The following is a 17,155-nucleotide window of genomic DNA, read 5'->3' on the forward strand; positions in this document are numbered from 1 at the left end:
ACTAAACGAAAACACACATTAAATAAGATACACCAAACCGTGTTGTTAGGAGAGAGGCATGACCGTGACCGACACATCAAAACAATTTAATGTACAATCAGCTCAAACTGGCATACATATTTAATAGAAGGAAGTAGGAATCATAGCATTTAAACACTTAGCTAATTCCAGTTAAAGGAATTACTTTATTTAATAATCATTCTTATGGACCATATAACCTAAGTTAAGTTGTACATTTATAAAAATGTATATGATAATGGCGTGGAAGAGACCAGTAGTTTGCACAAAAAGTACGAAATACTTATTATTATTATTATAGCAATTTCATGTCGAAACCATAAATCTATTTTACACGAAAAAACATTTGTTACAGTTCATTGTATTCTTGAAAAAAAGGATTCCAAATTGTTGAAGTATTATTGCACACGTTTAAGTTGTCTGTGCACTCTAAAGCGAAATGTTTGGGTATTCTTGATGTAGCCTAGAGTTGCAGTAAGCTAAGAAGCATCTGGTTGCGTCACACATTCAACCGCAGGGTATATCCTTCCCAAATCATAACTGCAACCACACGACCAGGTTTTGCCAGATTTGAGAAAACTAACGACGATGACTTTTTTTTTCATGTGTTATTTGACCTGCTTGGCATCTCCTGCTGGTAGATGCAGAGACTACACCATTAGGCCCCTTTCACCATTGATGGCCATTCAAAATATGTCTATTCTGTCTTATTGTTACTTTACGCTACATAGTAACTTCTGTCGTGATTGTTGTAAATGAAGACAGAAATATTTTATTTGCGTCTAGTTTATCACTGTACACAAATGGTCTTAAGTGCTTAAAGCTAAAACAATTAATTAATCAATTTATTCAGTATATACTGACACATACTTCCAGACCTGAAGCTGCTTGCTGTTCTGTATGCTGCTCTTCTTCTGCATTAAAACAGCCACCGACAAACTCTTACTGTTTTAATTATAATGCTTTTATTAAAAGATTGTATACAGTGCGTAAATAGATCACATAGTGAGTGTGCTTAGATAAATGGTACAGATTTGACCAGCTCAATAAATAAAAACAAACACATATTTTGCATGCTGTTGTGATGATATTTCAAAAGAAAATTATAAGCATTGGCAAATTACAATCTACTCCATCTTAAGTACTGAGTGAAATGTTCACCCATCTAGTCGTTCTTCAAAGAAAACCAAAATCAGCTGGCATAAATGACCTTTGTATGTATATCAAATATATTATCATATTTGCATAATGGCTTCAAAATAATTCATTAATGTATTAAAAATAACAAAACCGTATTGAACCTTCCATATCTACATGTTTTATCCCCCAGGCCTCAGGTGTGGCAGTTGTACAGGTACGTGCTGCTCAGGCTCCAGTCTGGAGGGAAGTCCTGCGTGGGGTGGTTCTTCAGGTGTTTCTGCATGGCTGCCAGGCTGCTACAGAACTCCAGACACAGGGTGCACTGGTAGGGAGTGGCACCACCGTGAGTACGCAGGTGCTTGATCATCGCCGAATAGTCACGTGAACGCTGGCCACACAGCCGACACTCGAATGGTTTTTCACCTGGAAGAGAGACGAGGAGAGAGAACTGAGCTGAAGATTTTAACATGATTTCCCAGAATCCCTAATCAGTTTTGTAGTCAGTGTTGTTATTGTTAACTAAAACTATTAAAAATTGGAAATGGGAATACAGATGAAATAAAATATAAATATTAAACAAAAGAAACTTTAAAAAATGAGAAATGTTTCCTTGGCAGCTAAAGCACTATGTTGATATTTTTAAGTCACTGAGATCACGTTTAATAAAATATAGACTTGATGTTATATGTGATGGACTTGTTTTAAACTAAAACTTAAAAAAAAAAACATAAAAAAATCATTTTATTTCAGCTAGTTGCCGAAGCAACACTTGTCATTATTATTTAGTTTATTATCAATTTAATGTACTAAATCATCTATAAAAAAGTATATACAAGCTATAACATAAAAAAACAATTAGTAATTAAATGAAAAAAAATTCTATAACTGCAACCACAATTTGAAAAGCAAAATTAAAGCTTAATAAAAACTAATAAAAAAATAAATAAGTGCAATAGTATGTCAGTGATACTAAAATACCACTAATTTAGATTACAGATCTAATCTTGATACAGTGAAATGCCACGTTCAGTTTCTCAGAAAGTGAAATCTTTATTTAAATGAATGTTATCTGATCCTGCTCCTTTAGAGCCACTTTTCAGCAGAGTTCAGTACCAGCAATGATTAAACACAGGTCTTCATGATCACTAGAAACTTCCAGGCCTGAACACTGGAGGAAAGTGACCCTTAGGTTTAAAGGCCAGTTGTACCTGTGTGGACCCGGTAATGTGTGTCCAGCTGGTGTTTAAGGCTGAACCTCTTGCTACACTGTTTGCACTGGTAAGGCTTCTCTCCTCCGACACCCCTCCTGAGTGAGCGCAGAGATCGCCTATCCCGTCCACCTCGGCCGCAGAACTTACACCTGAGCGCCATCTCTCTCGAACCTGCCAACAGATGATGAGAGAACAGTAAGTGAAAAACTGGTGGACTATAAACAGAACCGTTCTCTGTTATCACTGGATCTTTCTAATGCAGTTTCATTTCAAAATAAAACCTCATACAGCCAAATGTGGCTCACTATAAATATAATTTTCAGAGTCTATTTATCTTTTTACTTCCTCCTTAAAAGGAATAGTTCCCCCAAAACGGAAAAATGGGAAAACTTCAGTGAAAAAGTCAATTCCGATTTGTCCTCTCACATCAAAAATCTCTATCTTATTGGTTAATTTAGGACTGTTTGCACTTCAGACGAGACACCTTTATTAGCAATATATTTATAGAGGATGTGTATTTTATGTCGTCTTTATGAAGAATTTGTTTATCATAAAAATGCAGCTTTTCGCTTCACGAAATGGACTGAAGTCTTTGTGGATTATTGTGATTTTATTTATTTATTTTTATCAGCTGTTTGGCTCTCATTCTGACGGCACCCATTCACTGCAGAGCATCCTTTGGTGAGCAAGTGATGTGATGTTAAATTTCTCCAAATCTGTTCAGATGAAGAAACAAACTCATCTATGTCTTGGATGACCTGAGGGTGAGGAAATTTCAATTTTTTTTGGAGCACTATTCATTTTTGTTAAAAAATTTACAGATTAATTTTTCAAATCATCTTAGCACTTACCTACGTTTCCAATTCAGAGTTATGCATGCTTTTTGAGCATCTCAAATAACCTTGAATGGTATCTCATGCAATGAACCAGTGACAGAAATAGTGACCTTTCAACTAAAACTCTCAACACATCATTATGGTTACCGAGCCTCAGTCCTAAACAGAAGCAGCGCTTCACAAGAACGCAGGGTTATTTTAGGTGTGATACTGGTCAGCTCTTTGGCCCCTCATGTCTACTCAAATGTGTTTAAATTTGTCTGAGTGTTGTCTAACGCGCTGCTGGTGACAATTGTTCCATTCGTTAAAACACCAGTTAACCACGTGTGAAAGTGAAAGGAGACTTATGGTGTTATCTAATTATTAATATTAAAATTAAGGATACCTCTTTTCAATATGGGTCCATTTGTTAACATAAGTTAACTTCATTAATTAACAAGAACTAACAATGAAAAATACTTAATTTGAACATTTACTAATACATTAAATCAAAAGTATCTATTTATATATAGTGAACCGTAGACTTACAATGAACAGTTTTAATATTAACTTACATTAACAAAGATTAATAGTTATGTATTGCTCATTATTAATGTCAGTTAATGTGTTAAATAACAGGATCAATATAATTTAGCTTATTACAGAAACCACAAAAATGCACTGAAGATTTTTTTTTTATATTAGAATATATAAAACCAAAGTCTGATAGCACTAAAGGGGCATATATTTAGCATTTTTTATTTAATACAATATTTAATTATTGTTTACTTAATTTTGCTATAATTTCTATAATTGCTATAACTTGTGTTTCAATGAATGCAATGAAATCTGAATTTTATCCTTTTTTCTTTTTTTATACAAAATTAATTTTCATTTTGACCACTCTCAACTGACTTGGGAAGGAGACCACATCTTTATCATTGAAGACATATCTAAACATATCGTGGTCGTTTTCAGCCAGTGTGGAGGAGTGCATGACGCATGATGCACTGATTAAATGGTTTGCATCTGGCATTAGAAGTTTTGCACAACTCTCTTACAGTAAAAAACCCCCAAAAGTCAAAGTCAAAGTCACCTTTATTTATATAGCGCTTTAAACAAAATACATTGCGTCAAAGCAACTGATCAACATTCATTAGGAAAACAGTGTGTCAATAATGCAAAATGATAGTTAAAGGCAGTTCATCATTGAATTCAGTTATGTCATCTCTGTTCAGTTAAATAGTGTCTGTGCATTTATTTGCAAAAATAAAGCTAAAGTTGAAATTATATATATATTAGGGCTGTAGCTATCGAATATTTTAGTAATCGAGTATTCTACCAAAAATTCCATCGATTAATCGAGTAATCAGATAAAATGTCTTTTTGCTTAATTAAAGTGCAATATTATGCAAGAGAAAATAAGAGTCATGTGTCTCTTAAAATTAACAGTTAAGTTTCCTTTTTTAGAAAAAAAAATATTTATATTTTTTAAATGCATAGAACGCAATGCATACATCAAAAATAAACATTTAATTATTAACCATTGTTTCTCTGTCTGTACTGTGAACAATGACAATAAAGTTGACAGAAGAATTAAGTGAATTTAAGTGCTATTCAGTTGGGGTTTTAAATAAAGCATTTTCTGAGAAGCACATTAAACAAAACACATAAAACATTAATTTAATTTATCTTTTAATTATTGAAAATTAACTTAACTTTTTGGTAAACAAAGGGGATTTAATATTAAAAATAAAACATGGAAGAAATGTTGTGTGATTAAACCTTAAAAAAAATAATTTTTGATTTTAGTAGTAGTAGGCTCTATACATTCTGCTGAACAATAGTCTTTAACCGGACTTTTATTTTGATTTTATTTTAGTTCTATGTATGTGATGTGACGCTAGTTTTACTCAAATCAAATGGTCAAATGCTCATGAAGTGACTCTCAGAGCAGTTCTGGAGATGTTGTTCTTGTGTTTATGTCCTTATTTAGTGAGACAGCAGACGCTGAAATCACCGGAGCGTCACGCATGCTTCAGTGTGTGAGAAAGGAAGACGCGCTTCTGCTCCATTCATTAACAGAGACACGCAGAACATGCAGGATTTATATTTAAATAGACTGTTCCGGCTTAATATTTACAGATATTAGTCCATATCGTGATTTGATGTAAGTGCAATGACCTATTTTTGATTAATTCATTCAAAATTTGGCAAATTCCGTGCTATTCCGCGTTAAACTGTAAATTCTGTTTTTATGACTGGATTCCGCGATTCCCTCCGCGTTTTCTGCATCGCGGAAATCATAGGGCCCTAGTTGTGGTATGCCAGCTCTATCTTGCAAGGACACATGCCACGACGTTCTCTTTACGCTTGCCCGCACCCTCAGATGAAAACACTGCTGACTCCTCGATGTCGGACGCAGCGCTTGTGTCTTCTTCCGCTTTGTGGGTGACGTAAACACGTAGTCACATTAAAAGAAATCATTGCGAAAGAACCTGACGTGAGATTTTAAATAAATTAAAAGAGGTTTCAAGGCAGAGGAAATTGCCTCGATCATTTTTTGTAATCGAGCTACTCGAGGAATCGTTTCAGCCCTAATATATATATATATATATATATATATATATATATATATGGACTTTTAGGGCTTTTGTACATTTCATGAATTTTTGTTTTTCATTCACATCATAAAACCATTGTTGTTTGCTGGTAAATATCCAGTTCTGTTAAAATAAAGCAATCAAATGTTTATTTTTCAGTCATCTGTAAAGGGGGATTAAAAGTGATTTATGGTCCAAAATAAAGTGACATCTGAGCTTTGGTAGTGCGCAACCGAGGGGCCCAATTTTAGATAAACACATCCTGTGGCAACTCTCTCTTGGTGTGCAGCCTAGTTTATAGCTCTCCCTGTCCACACACACACACACACTCATACATACACACCACATCCTCTCCTGTACAGCTTAAATGTGAAGAAAAAGCATGGTTAGCACTTTCTGCCTATATATTCGTGAAGACAGATCTTGTGATAATCATATGGACACTTGCACGGTTGTGTAAGCTTATACTTCAGAGCTCGCTGAAACAAAAGCAAATGTGAAAGTCATGTGAAACCAAAGCAAACATATGTGCCCAAGTGTGTATTCACACATATATAAACTCCCATATACCACCCACACACACAATCTCTCTCTCTCTCTCTCTCTCTCGCTCTCGCTCTCACTCTCTCTCTCGCTCTCGCTCGCTCTCTCTCTCTCTCTCTCTCTCTCTCTCTCTCGCTCTCGCTCTCACTCACACTAACTCAGGATGCAGCACAGTAACATAAAACTGCTGCAGAAACCTGCACCTTTACAGCACAACATTGCTGTTCGAAAAGATGACATTGAGCATTCTTAAAACTGAGGGTTCATGTTGTTAGATGCATTTTTATAAATCCAAAATCTATCTGGACTATCTGTAAAAAGTGAAAACTGTTCATGTTAACCTGCAAAAAGTGACTTTAGTTGGTGCAACCTAATGTTGTCAGGTTGAATGAGTCATATGCCGCCACATTTTTAGATTGTGACAAACATTTTCATTAAAGACGAAGAAAATATACATCTTATTTTTCAGAATTGAATCTTAATTTAATCTAATATTGTTGGCATGCTATACTTCTAAAACTACATCATACGACACTGGAGACTAAATGAAATATGCATACTTAAAAAAAAAAAAAAGGGTGCCGTCAGAATGAAAGTCCAAACAGCCCATTCCCTGTTATCCTTTCACATCAAAGCAAAAAAATTAAATGTTTGTTTAAAACTGTTTTGGACTGTTTTCACTTATTAACGGTGCTTGATCTGTGCATATCTCTCTCCTGATTCTGACGTTTATATTATGATATTTATTATGATAAAGAATTTGTATTTTAGCAATGGCTTTAAAGTTAAAAATGCTTGATGGATTTGTTTCATACAAATGAACAGCTTTTGGCGTCACAAGACATTTATTGATGGACTGGAGACGTGGATTACTTGTGGATTGTGATGTTTTTCTCAGCTGTTTGGACTTTCATTCTGACGGCACCCATTCACTGCAGAGGATCTGTTGGTGAGCAAGTGAAGTAATGCAAAATTTCTCAGGCTGTTCCGATGAAGAAACAAACTCATCTGCATCTGGGATGGCCTGAGGGTGAGTACTTTCAGTATTTTCACCCAATTTTCACGCAAAGCCAATCTTTGCGTGATGTATTCCTCTAATTGCAAAAAGATACATTTATATTTATTTTAAACTAAAACTACCCACACATGTAATATACCACATATAGTGTAAGTTACATAGTCTCTTAAAGATAAACATCTCATAAAAATGTGTTACTATCATTCTCACCCCAGTATGTTCAGGAGTGTATAAGCTCGAGCACACATAAAAAGTGCTCCAATTTGGATGAAAGAGGAACAAGCCAACACTTCTCTTTTGGTACTGTATACAAACCACCATGAAGCACAGAGCTGATCGACCGCAGGACTGTGCTGATGCACCACGATTCAAAAGCCACACAGCACTCTCTTGCACACAGCTTTACACCCCAGTTTAGAAGGTAAGGGGTCAATTGCTTCTGCCTTTGTGTCCTGAGAACTATATGCAAACCAGGACAAAGCACAACCACCATTTGAACTACACAGTAACCCCTAAAGTGTTTTTGGACAGTCAAGGAACTTACAGTACGCAAATGTTTTTGTTAGTCGGCATCTGTGCTGCAGGAGCATTTCTCAGAACTAACTTTACTTTCGTTAACGGGTGTCAGTGTGTGTTTTTTTTAATCTGAAGTATGAAGTCATTTCCTTCAGGTTCACACGGATGCGCTAGAAGAATATCCACAGTTATATAGTTCATTGCATTAATGTTTGACAATCAGGAAGATCTGAATATGTTTAATGCTGAAAACTACATCAGTTTGAAAAGTGAGCCTGTAGTGCCATGCAAATCAGTGCATTTGAATTAAAAACATTATCAGAAGTGGCAATGACATTCACATTTTAGTCATTAAGGTGCTAGCATTTATTTATGAATTATTTAAAAGCAACTTTAAACTGCACTGAAAGTATATATTTTAAAAAGTCATGCATTCCATGGGAGTCAAAATGTGGATAAAAAAAAAGAATTGCATTAAAAAATTTAAATAAGAATAAAACTTAAAAATAAAAATCAAGAAAGTGATTTAAAAATAATTTAAATGAATTAATTTAAAGAATTTAGTCAGTCTGGCCTAGGCTAGTTTCCTGGTAAACATGGAGTTGTAAATTAATATCATTAGCTTTGGAAACAATTGCTTTTTTTACTCTATTGTAAGTCATTTTAGATAAAGGCATCTGCTAAATATATAAGTGTACTGTGTAAAAATAAATGTACAAAAAACATTTTAATGGGAAATTCTGGCTTGGTATTGTTTCGGAAAGATTTCAAAAGAATCAAACTCATATGATACTTCAATTTTACAGATGCATGAATAAATCTAGCTACTTTTCACTGTCTACTATCCTTTCTTTTACTACTGCAAGCGGAAGAGAGGCCACAGCCACCATCTTTCAGCTCTTTGAGAGATACACAGCATTTACATCCTGTTGTGTGCATCCATTCCTCTGATCTACGTAAAAAGTAGATGCATCCCGGACAAAATCTGCAGCTTACTGCCGTGGATTTCGTTTGTTTCTGCAAGCTTCTGTATGACTATATGCCTTCTTCATTCTGGGCAGATAAAGAGTGTCTAGACTCATTTTTGTGTATTTGTACAACATATTACCTGAGGTTGATGACCCAGGCGTTGGCCTCCAGGGGTTTTCCAGAGCTGGTTTACCGCAGTGTCTGCAGCATATCTCCCTCTCCTCTTGAACCTTTGGCTTCCTGTGGAAAATGTCGTCACATTAATGCTCATTCAAAGATGTCCATATTTTCCAATGTGTATCTAGCATAGACGATTGCTTTTAGGACTTTATTCATCATCGACAAATATCTTCAAACTTAGTCACTGCCTTTTCCGCTACTGTTTTTTTTAAACCACTTGTTGATCTGGTCAGTTAACACCTGCAGGTTCAGTTGCACTTCAAGAGCTGCATTTCCACACTCTAGTGTGTTTGCTAGACCACAGCTAATTCAGAAAAGCAGGTAAAGGTCAATGTGAAGTGAGAAACCTGATGCTTTCAGGTCTTACTGCTGATTACCACCAATGTGTTATCATATTTGCGGCTTTATTTAGAAGAAAGGACGCTATCATTTAAGTTTTGTAAAAGACACTTGACACTTGACACTTGTATATATATATACACACACACACACACACACACACACACACACACACACGCTTCAGCTTACATTATTTAAACTAGTAGATCAGATGTATGTAGATGAATGCACACATCCCTAGATATGACTTTCTACACAAAATTATCTTTTTAATCTATTTTTGGACTGTTGTGAAGGAAAAGCATTCTACAGATGTCTGTATGAACTTCTTAAAAGCTTTAAAAAGGATCCCAGGATGTACCTGATGTTTCAGAATGAAAAAATACTGAGAAATAAGTAGGTGTTAGGTGTGTGAAGAAAAAATATACGGACAAACATCGACATACAGCGCACACGCTCCGTAGCCCAACGCATGTAGACATGAGGCGACAAACTGCCATTCGAACTGGTCAAATCTATTTTAGCAAATCATAAAAAAAATAAAAATTAGACTTCCATCACTTCGTTTTATGACTAAAAACAGTAGGAACAAAGGTTTTGTTCTCAGGTAGCAGGAAACAAAGCAAGCAGACAATGGTTTCCTCTGCCGGAGTCAAGCAACCTGCAGCGCATCTACAGTGTGCAGGAAAGCTCATCCGATTTTATGCGATTCAAGTATTTAGAATCAAAATAGAAATAATATGTTCTCCCAAATGTATTACATTACTCTGATGGGCTTTTATACATTTTACATTATTTGGGATGTTTAACCACAAAGTATGATATATTTGAGTCTAAAATGGTGTGTGTGTGGCTTGTACTGTTTCCCTATGCGTGCTTAGCTTCAGAAATACTGCATCTGCTCTCAGATGTTTCATTTCACCATACATTGAGCAAAAGGAGCATCAAGATCTCTGTCTGAATGGGGCACCTGTTTGTGTGTGTGGCAAATTAGGGAGTGGAACAGACTTTGGCTAAAAATGAGACCGAAATAGAACATCCTGCTCCGAGGGTGGAGATGACTGACTTTCATATTTACTGTTTGTAAAGTTGGGGACAAATGGGGAGCTCCCCTCAGTTTCAGGCTTGATAGTAAGTGTTATGTTCCAAAACACTCCACCAACATATCCAGTATATATTTAACATGGTGCTTCTGTGCCTTTAGACTGGCTCAAACACTTAAAATTAAAGCACCAAAAAACAAACACTCGAATGACTTAAATGAGTAACTTACGGTTCTTTGTGAGCCAAAGCACATCTATATAAATGATACATTTAAAATTACACTTAAATTAAAATATTTATTATTCTTAACCCATTGCAACTCTAACATATTCGTCTTCATTGCGTAAATACTGTTATTCCACTGCAATGGAACCACAGGCTGTTATTAGTTTCCCTGGTTTTAATGGAGCCTGTAGAAAGATAACTGTTGTAGGTGGAAAAGGGGGCTGGTTGGGGAAAATGTGTCTGTTGGAAAGTACAGAATAAGAAGGGTATTAGCTAATTTACATTCATAGACACACACACACACACTTATGAATACATATGCAAGCATATATGCTACCCATCAAAAGTTTGACACACTTGACTGAATTTGCTTCTCAACTTAAAAACAACATGTTATAAAATAGTGTTGTAGATAAATATAATGCTTGTGTATTTAATTTACTTTGTTTAATTACTTTGGATGAGTTGGAGCGGATAGTGAAGGAAAAATTGTCTGATTTTTCAGTGCACATGTGAACTTCAATACTGTTTAAAAAGCTTTTGAGAATTTACTACTATTTAAATAATGGAAAGTAAAATAATGGTGAAATAAAAAAAAATTAAGAATGAGTATCTTGCGTACTTGCTTGGCACTACAGTGTAAACACAAAAAATAGTTTATTGGAGTCAAATATTTTTAGGGAAAATATATATATATTTTTTAATTAAAATCCGGATAAAAGTCAATTTCAAGCAATCGCAAGGTTTTTTTTTTTTGTCTTAAGTTGCTGGGCTATATTTGTAGCAATAGCGAAATATACATTGTATTGGGCAAAATTAAAGATTTTTATTTTAATGCCAAAAATCATTAGGATATTAAGTAAAGATCATGTTTCATGAAGATATTTGGTTGCACTTTATTATTTTCAGTACGTGTACTTACATGTACTTATAGTGTACTTACAGTGTATTTATCTAAGAAAGCTCTGGTAATACAAGGTAATTACTGTACATGTAGGGTTAGGTTTGGGAGTAGGTTTGGGGTTAGTAACTTATTACATAATACATTATTGTAATAACTATAATAAGTACGCACATGAGTATGAGTAGTATAGGCCTACACATGAGGAACAGGACTGTAAAATAAAGTGCTACCAGATATTTAGTATATTTCATTCTGTAAATATATCAAAACTTAATTTTTGATTAGTAATATACATGGCTAAGAACTTCATTTGGACATCTTTAAAGGCAATTTTCTCATTATTTAGATTTTTCTTTTTTTGAACCTTCAGATTCCAGATATTCAAATATAGAAAAATGTCGAAAAATTGACCCTTATGACTGGCTTTGTGGTGCAGCGTCACAAATAATTAAAATAAATCAAGCCACACTATATTGGTCTGTACAGACAACACCAAAAGTTGGAAAAAGTTTTTTTTAAATCTAATAAATAAAACAAAAACTTACTCACTTCTTTAGTAGTAGCTATTCCTTTTTTGGCTATTTTAAATATTGAAATATTTAAAATATTAAATATGTTAATATTTAATGAGAGGTGATGTTAACTGATGCAAAGGCAGAAAAAAATGAAAGTAAGGTCAGATTTTGCGGTGTTTGCTCTAGGTTAAGACTGTAAATGTGTTGTTGGATTGGTGAAAAACAAGTGTAACAGGCTAATGGTGTTCCACTGAAATTAGCTGACTATAATGTGGTTTCCTGTTGAAAATATAAAAAAAAATAAAAAATCTTTCATCATGCTGGCAACACTCAGGTGGCTTCTGAAGCTCTATGTTTAAAAAATATATAATTTCGTTATTGAACATTCATTGTTTAAAGTTAATTCCGAGGGCTGAACAAGTATTTGAACACTTAAATGGCTTTAACTTTCTTTTTTAAAATTATTATTTATTCACCTTCATGTTGTTACAAACCTGAATTACTTTCTTTCTTCTGCAGAAGATATTTTGAAGGATATTCACTAAACAGTTTTGGTTACAACTTATTTCTATTTTATGAACATACAAAAAAAAAAAAAGATACAAGGAGACATTTCTCAAAATGTTCCACCAAAAAATATATATAATTATTAAAAATAAATAAACATAAATGCAAGTTTAAAACAAAAATAAGATCATTTTTATTTTTGGGTGAACTATCTCTTTATAAGATGATAAGTATGATAGTAATGATAAGTATGAATATCATTACATTAGATGTGAGGTGCTTTGAACATTTTATAATTTAAATTCCAAAAAACATTTAGAAAAATCCTTATAAATTCTGCTTGTGCTGTCTGTCTTTGTAAGCAACTCCACATTGTTTGATAAATGATCTAATCCAATAACATTCATACATTGAAAGTGTCATCTGTGTGTCATTTCTTACCTCTCTTGATCATCTGACATGGACCCTGTTAAAGCTGTGCTGATAGAGGTGGTCTTTCCTTTCAGACCAGGAATGAAGGGATTGTCTGGAGTCAACGGAGGAGGGTGTATGAGAGGGTGATAGGGCTGAAGCAACCCTGTGTAACCCATAAGTGAGGAGGAGACCTGTGGCTGGAGCGAGTGGTGGAGGATGGGGTACATGGGTGTGGGGTAGGGATACCCTCGAAGGGAGTGAAAGGCCATTATTTCTCTACAGTTTAACATCATGCCTCTAGACGAGCTGACCGGCGGCCAGCAGAGGCGAGGGGTGGGAGACTGAGCTCTGGAGGAGATGATGGTCTCTCTGGAGAACATGGGAGGCAGAGGAGACACGGGAGAACAGCTCTTCTTATGTGCATCGTGCACCGACCTCTTGGTGGAAGAACGTTCTTCTTCTGAAGAACAATCAAGGTGGTCTTCATCCGAATTGTGGCTTCTTTTAGACAGCTCGGTGTCCTTCTGTGCTTCGTCATCTCGGAGTGTATTTGCTACTTTTGTGTATGTCCTAGTTGAATCTGGATCTCTAAGATGTGCTTGACATTGTTCTACCAAAGACTCCACCTCAAGGTACCTGGCACCCCTCAGCAGCTCCTCGAGATCATCTTCGGGCACCTCCAGCGATTCGCTGTACACATAGTCCAGGATTTGCTTGAAGGTGTGAGAAGAGACTCTGTCTATGATGCAGCAGTACTTTTGACCTGAGCCGTGCTGGTTTGTTAACTGACGCTTCAGCCATTTGCTTGCCAACACTAGTATCAGAGCATGGGCTTTAAATGTAAGGCTCTCCACAATGACAAGTGTGTCACAGAGGGTTCCTGCCTGACGGAGCTGCTCCGTCTGATGCAGAAATGGCACGTGGTGAGGGTTATGAATGCGGATCATCTTCAAAGAGCGAAAGGTGCAGCTGAAGTGAGATGATCGGGTTTGATGTCGAGATGAGAAATCTCATGTCAGCCTTTAGACGGGGAAAAAAACAGAGGGTAAGTTTGTCATTGGACAGTGAGGAATAATAGTTGATCTGAAAGAAAATGGAGAGAGATATAAACTACTCTGATCTAAGAATCTTAAAGTAATCTCCCAGGAAATTATAAAATATGAAAATAACTGGATTATGTAAATGACACATTTTTGTGTAATATGCTTTGTTATAAAAAAAATCAAAACACTAATATATATCACACATGTATCACATACACCCCCGCCCAACGGTAATGTTATACTATTGAATATTATATATTATATACTCAATATATACTGAAAAAACACTAATATATACTGCCAAATTAATGTTATTTTTTTTTTTTTAACTATAATACCCCTCTCTGATTAATGAATGATTTTTTATTTACTTATTTATTGACAGGTTAATTGGCACTTGTTTATTAATTCTTCAATTTCTGTATGTATCTGGATATTGTTTGGGTATCTAAAAAAAAAAAAAAGATCATTAATAGTCCAAATAAAGTTCCCAAACTCAAACTATTCTTGTCCGCTCATTAGATGGCACATATGTTGAGGTATCCAACAGTCATGAATAAGATGATCAATCTAAAGCAGACTTCTATTTTTTATACTTGCATCTGAGGACTGATCGAACATTTCATCATTCAGCTGTTTTAAAAAGAGCATAATGGCTTTCAGACGGAAATACTGAAAAAAAGAGTGAAACATAGATAAGCCTGAAGACGTAAATACACTTAGCAATATAGGCCATTTGACTTAATTTCAGAGATTGCGAAAGACATATTCAGAAGAACCAAATAGGGTTTTTTCCTGAAATCATCAGCGTCACAACACCTCTAACCTACTTTCATACATCAGACAGACAATCTAATTCACAAAATGAAACTCTAAGCAATGTTTAATCATTTCTATCTCACAAAACATTCAACCATGAACTGGAATTGCATTTTTTATGTATGGCACAACACGGAGGCGGACATGTCTGGCATTGTCAAAGGACCTTTCACATTTTGCATCACCTTTGAAATTTAGTTGTTAAGCTTTTGTGATGAAGCCACAGACCTCTTCAGAATGTGAAACTCTGACTAATGCCGGTATGCTGAGACTCGTAAGAGTTCAAGTTTGTTTGATCAACAACAATAGTATCAAAGACATACAGTAGGTCGGTTTAGATACGCATCTACTGTAGTAGCAGTGTGATGTGGTGTCTGGTGAAGCATTTGATTACAGTACATGTCAGCTGCATTCTAATTCCTCACAATTGCGCAGAAAGCGATGCAGACAGTGTGTGGGGTGCGGACTGGGGCAACGGGGGATGGTTTTGATACTCGATCTTGTAATGCATGCACATAATGACACTTTATATAAGAAACATGACCATCCTGGAATAAGAGATGGCCGTCTTTGGACAGTAATGAGATGTAAAAGATTTGAGACGCACATATCTCACTCAACGCTATATTGTCGATCTGACAAATGCGTGAACAAGAAAGTCGAAGATCATCGAATGCCTGCAAAACACTATGCTGACACGATCACTCCCCCTCAGCGTGGACGCAATGGTGACGGAACACACTTTACTGAGATGACGATGCTCAATGTTCTAATTACTAGAATTGATGCTGAACTGCTTAAAAGTGAGACACACACACGCATCGCACACACACACACCCCGCAAAGCATGAACAAAACAACTGAAACAACTCAAATGTTAATATTGAATGGCATTTAACAAAACAGGTGTGTGGTGTCCAAACATACTGAACTACATTGGTTTTCATTGTGCGAGTGTGCAATGTATAAGACATTTTGTTTGGAATGACATGAGTGTGTAAGTATATGACTACATATATATATTTTTTTATTTATAAATTTTTAGGTGTACGGTCCCTTTAAAACTGAATATACTCGGCTGCCAACAGAACAAATTACTTCTCCTTTGCACATTTGTTTGTAGCATTAGCTTGTGTGTGTGTACCTTTTTTTTTCTGAAAAAGCTAGATGAGTCATGTGTTATACTATAATATTAATAGTCTATTGTGGCATAAATAAAAGTGAGTCATATTACTGTACTTCTAGCCTACACTGAAAATGATGCTTAGAAAATAATACGCTATTATTAGTCCTTGCAAAACATGCGATACATGCAAACCTTAATATCATATTGAGAAATATCATATGACAACAGTGCAATTAACAATGCTAAATTAAATGCAAATGAAAAAGTTTTAAAGTACGCCAAACGAAGAGCATTACAGCAAACGATATCTCACCAAGTCATAACTTTTTTTTCTTCTTCTTCTTTTAAAGTCCTGGTGCAGTTGAAGTCTCATTTGAGCATGACTATAAGAAGAATGAAACTGAGGAAGAAGTGTTGTAATTGCGATGCAGTTTTGACTAAAATGACTGTAGATTCGGCAATAGTGCAATGAGCTATTGACTTACCTGCCATGCAGGTCTGTGAATGTCTATATATGAAACGCAGGTTATACTCTGTCCCATAACCAAACTGAATCCTTTCCTTCATTGTACAAAACTAAAGCACATCAGATGTAAAAACTACTGCCCAACAAAAGCCCTCCATTAGCCCTGCTCACAACAATCTAAAAAGCGCTATTAACATAAATCTCATCCACTAGAGAAGAAGGCACCTATAGACTGTATAACAGATACTCAAATGCAGGTGATAACTTCAGAAAACTGCAAAAGTGTAACGGTCAGGCCCACATAAAGAAACACGGCGAGAGAAAGAGGCCCATGAGTAACAGGGGAAAACCTGTCTTCAGTGACACATCCTCTCCGGGCCTGCAATCAGAAAAGACCTCAACACACACAATCAGACACTTGCACCGATGCTTTTGTAATCAAAGGATGATTTTCCAGATATAGAAAGCACTGCAATTGGTGATGGGGGAGGAGAAGATGCAGGCAGACAGCAGACAAGATAGGAAATAGCAAGATGACACTAGAAGATGGAAAAGAAGCCTGACTGACAGAAACCTTCAAAGACGTACCTATGCGATCAAGGTGTAGGCTGTGTCCTGCCGCGAACGACTCAACAGAGACACATTAACATGCATCGCGACCTCAACCAGAGGTGTCATCGACCAGTGGAAGCCTACATGTGGGTGAGATCTAGCAAGGCCACCTCAAAACTTAAACCAGC

The 17,155-nt window shown here is 35.7% G+C and overlaps 1 protein-coding gene across 1 annotated transcript; it reads right to left on the reverse strand.

Annotated features, from left to right (window-relative positions):
* Nucleotides 1–960: 960 nt before the first annotated feature.
* LOC132123177 (zinc finger and BTB domain-containing protein 16-like) lies at nt 961–17,122 on the reverse strand. Its single transcript, XM_059533738.1, has 5 exons — nt 17,004–17,122; nt 12,989–13,981; nt 8,973–9,073; nt 2,367–2,540; nt 961–1,581 (listed from the first exon to the last, which is right to left on the reverse strand). Exons 2-5 carry the CDS (start codon nt 13,906–13,908, stop codon nt 1,352–1,354), a joined length of 1,425 nt encoding a protein of 474 aa, XP_059389721.1. The 5' UTR covers nt 13,909–13,981; nt 17,004–17,122; the 3' UTR covers nt 961–1,351.
* Nucleotides 17,123–17,155: the final 33 nt, after the last annotated feature.

Source organism: Carassius carassius, chromosome 41, assembly GCF_963082965.1.
Source record: "Carassius carassius chromosome 41, fCarCar2.1, whole genome shotgun sequence".
NCBI lineage: Eukaryota > Metazoa > Chordata > Actinopteri > Cypriniformes > Cyprinidae > Carassius > Carassius carassius.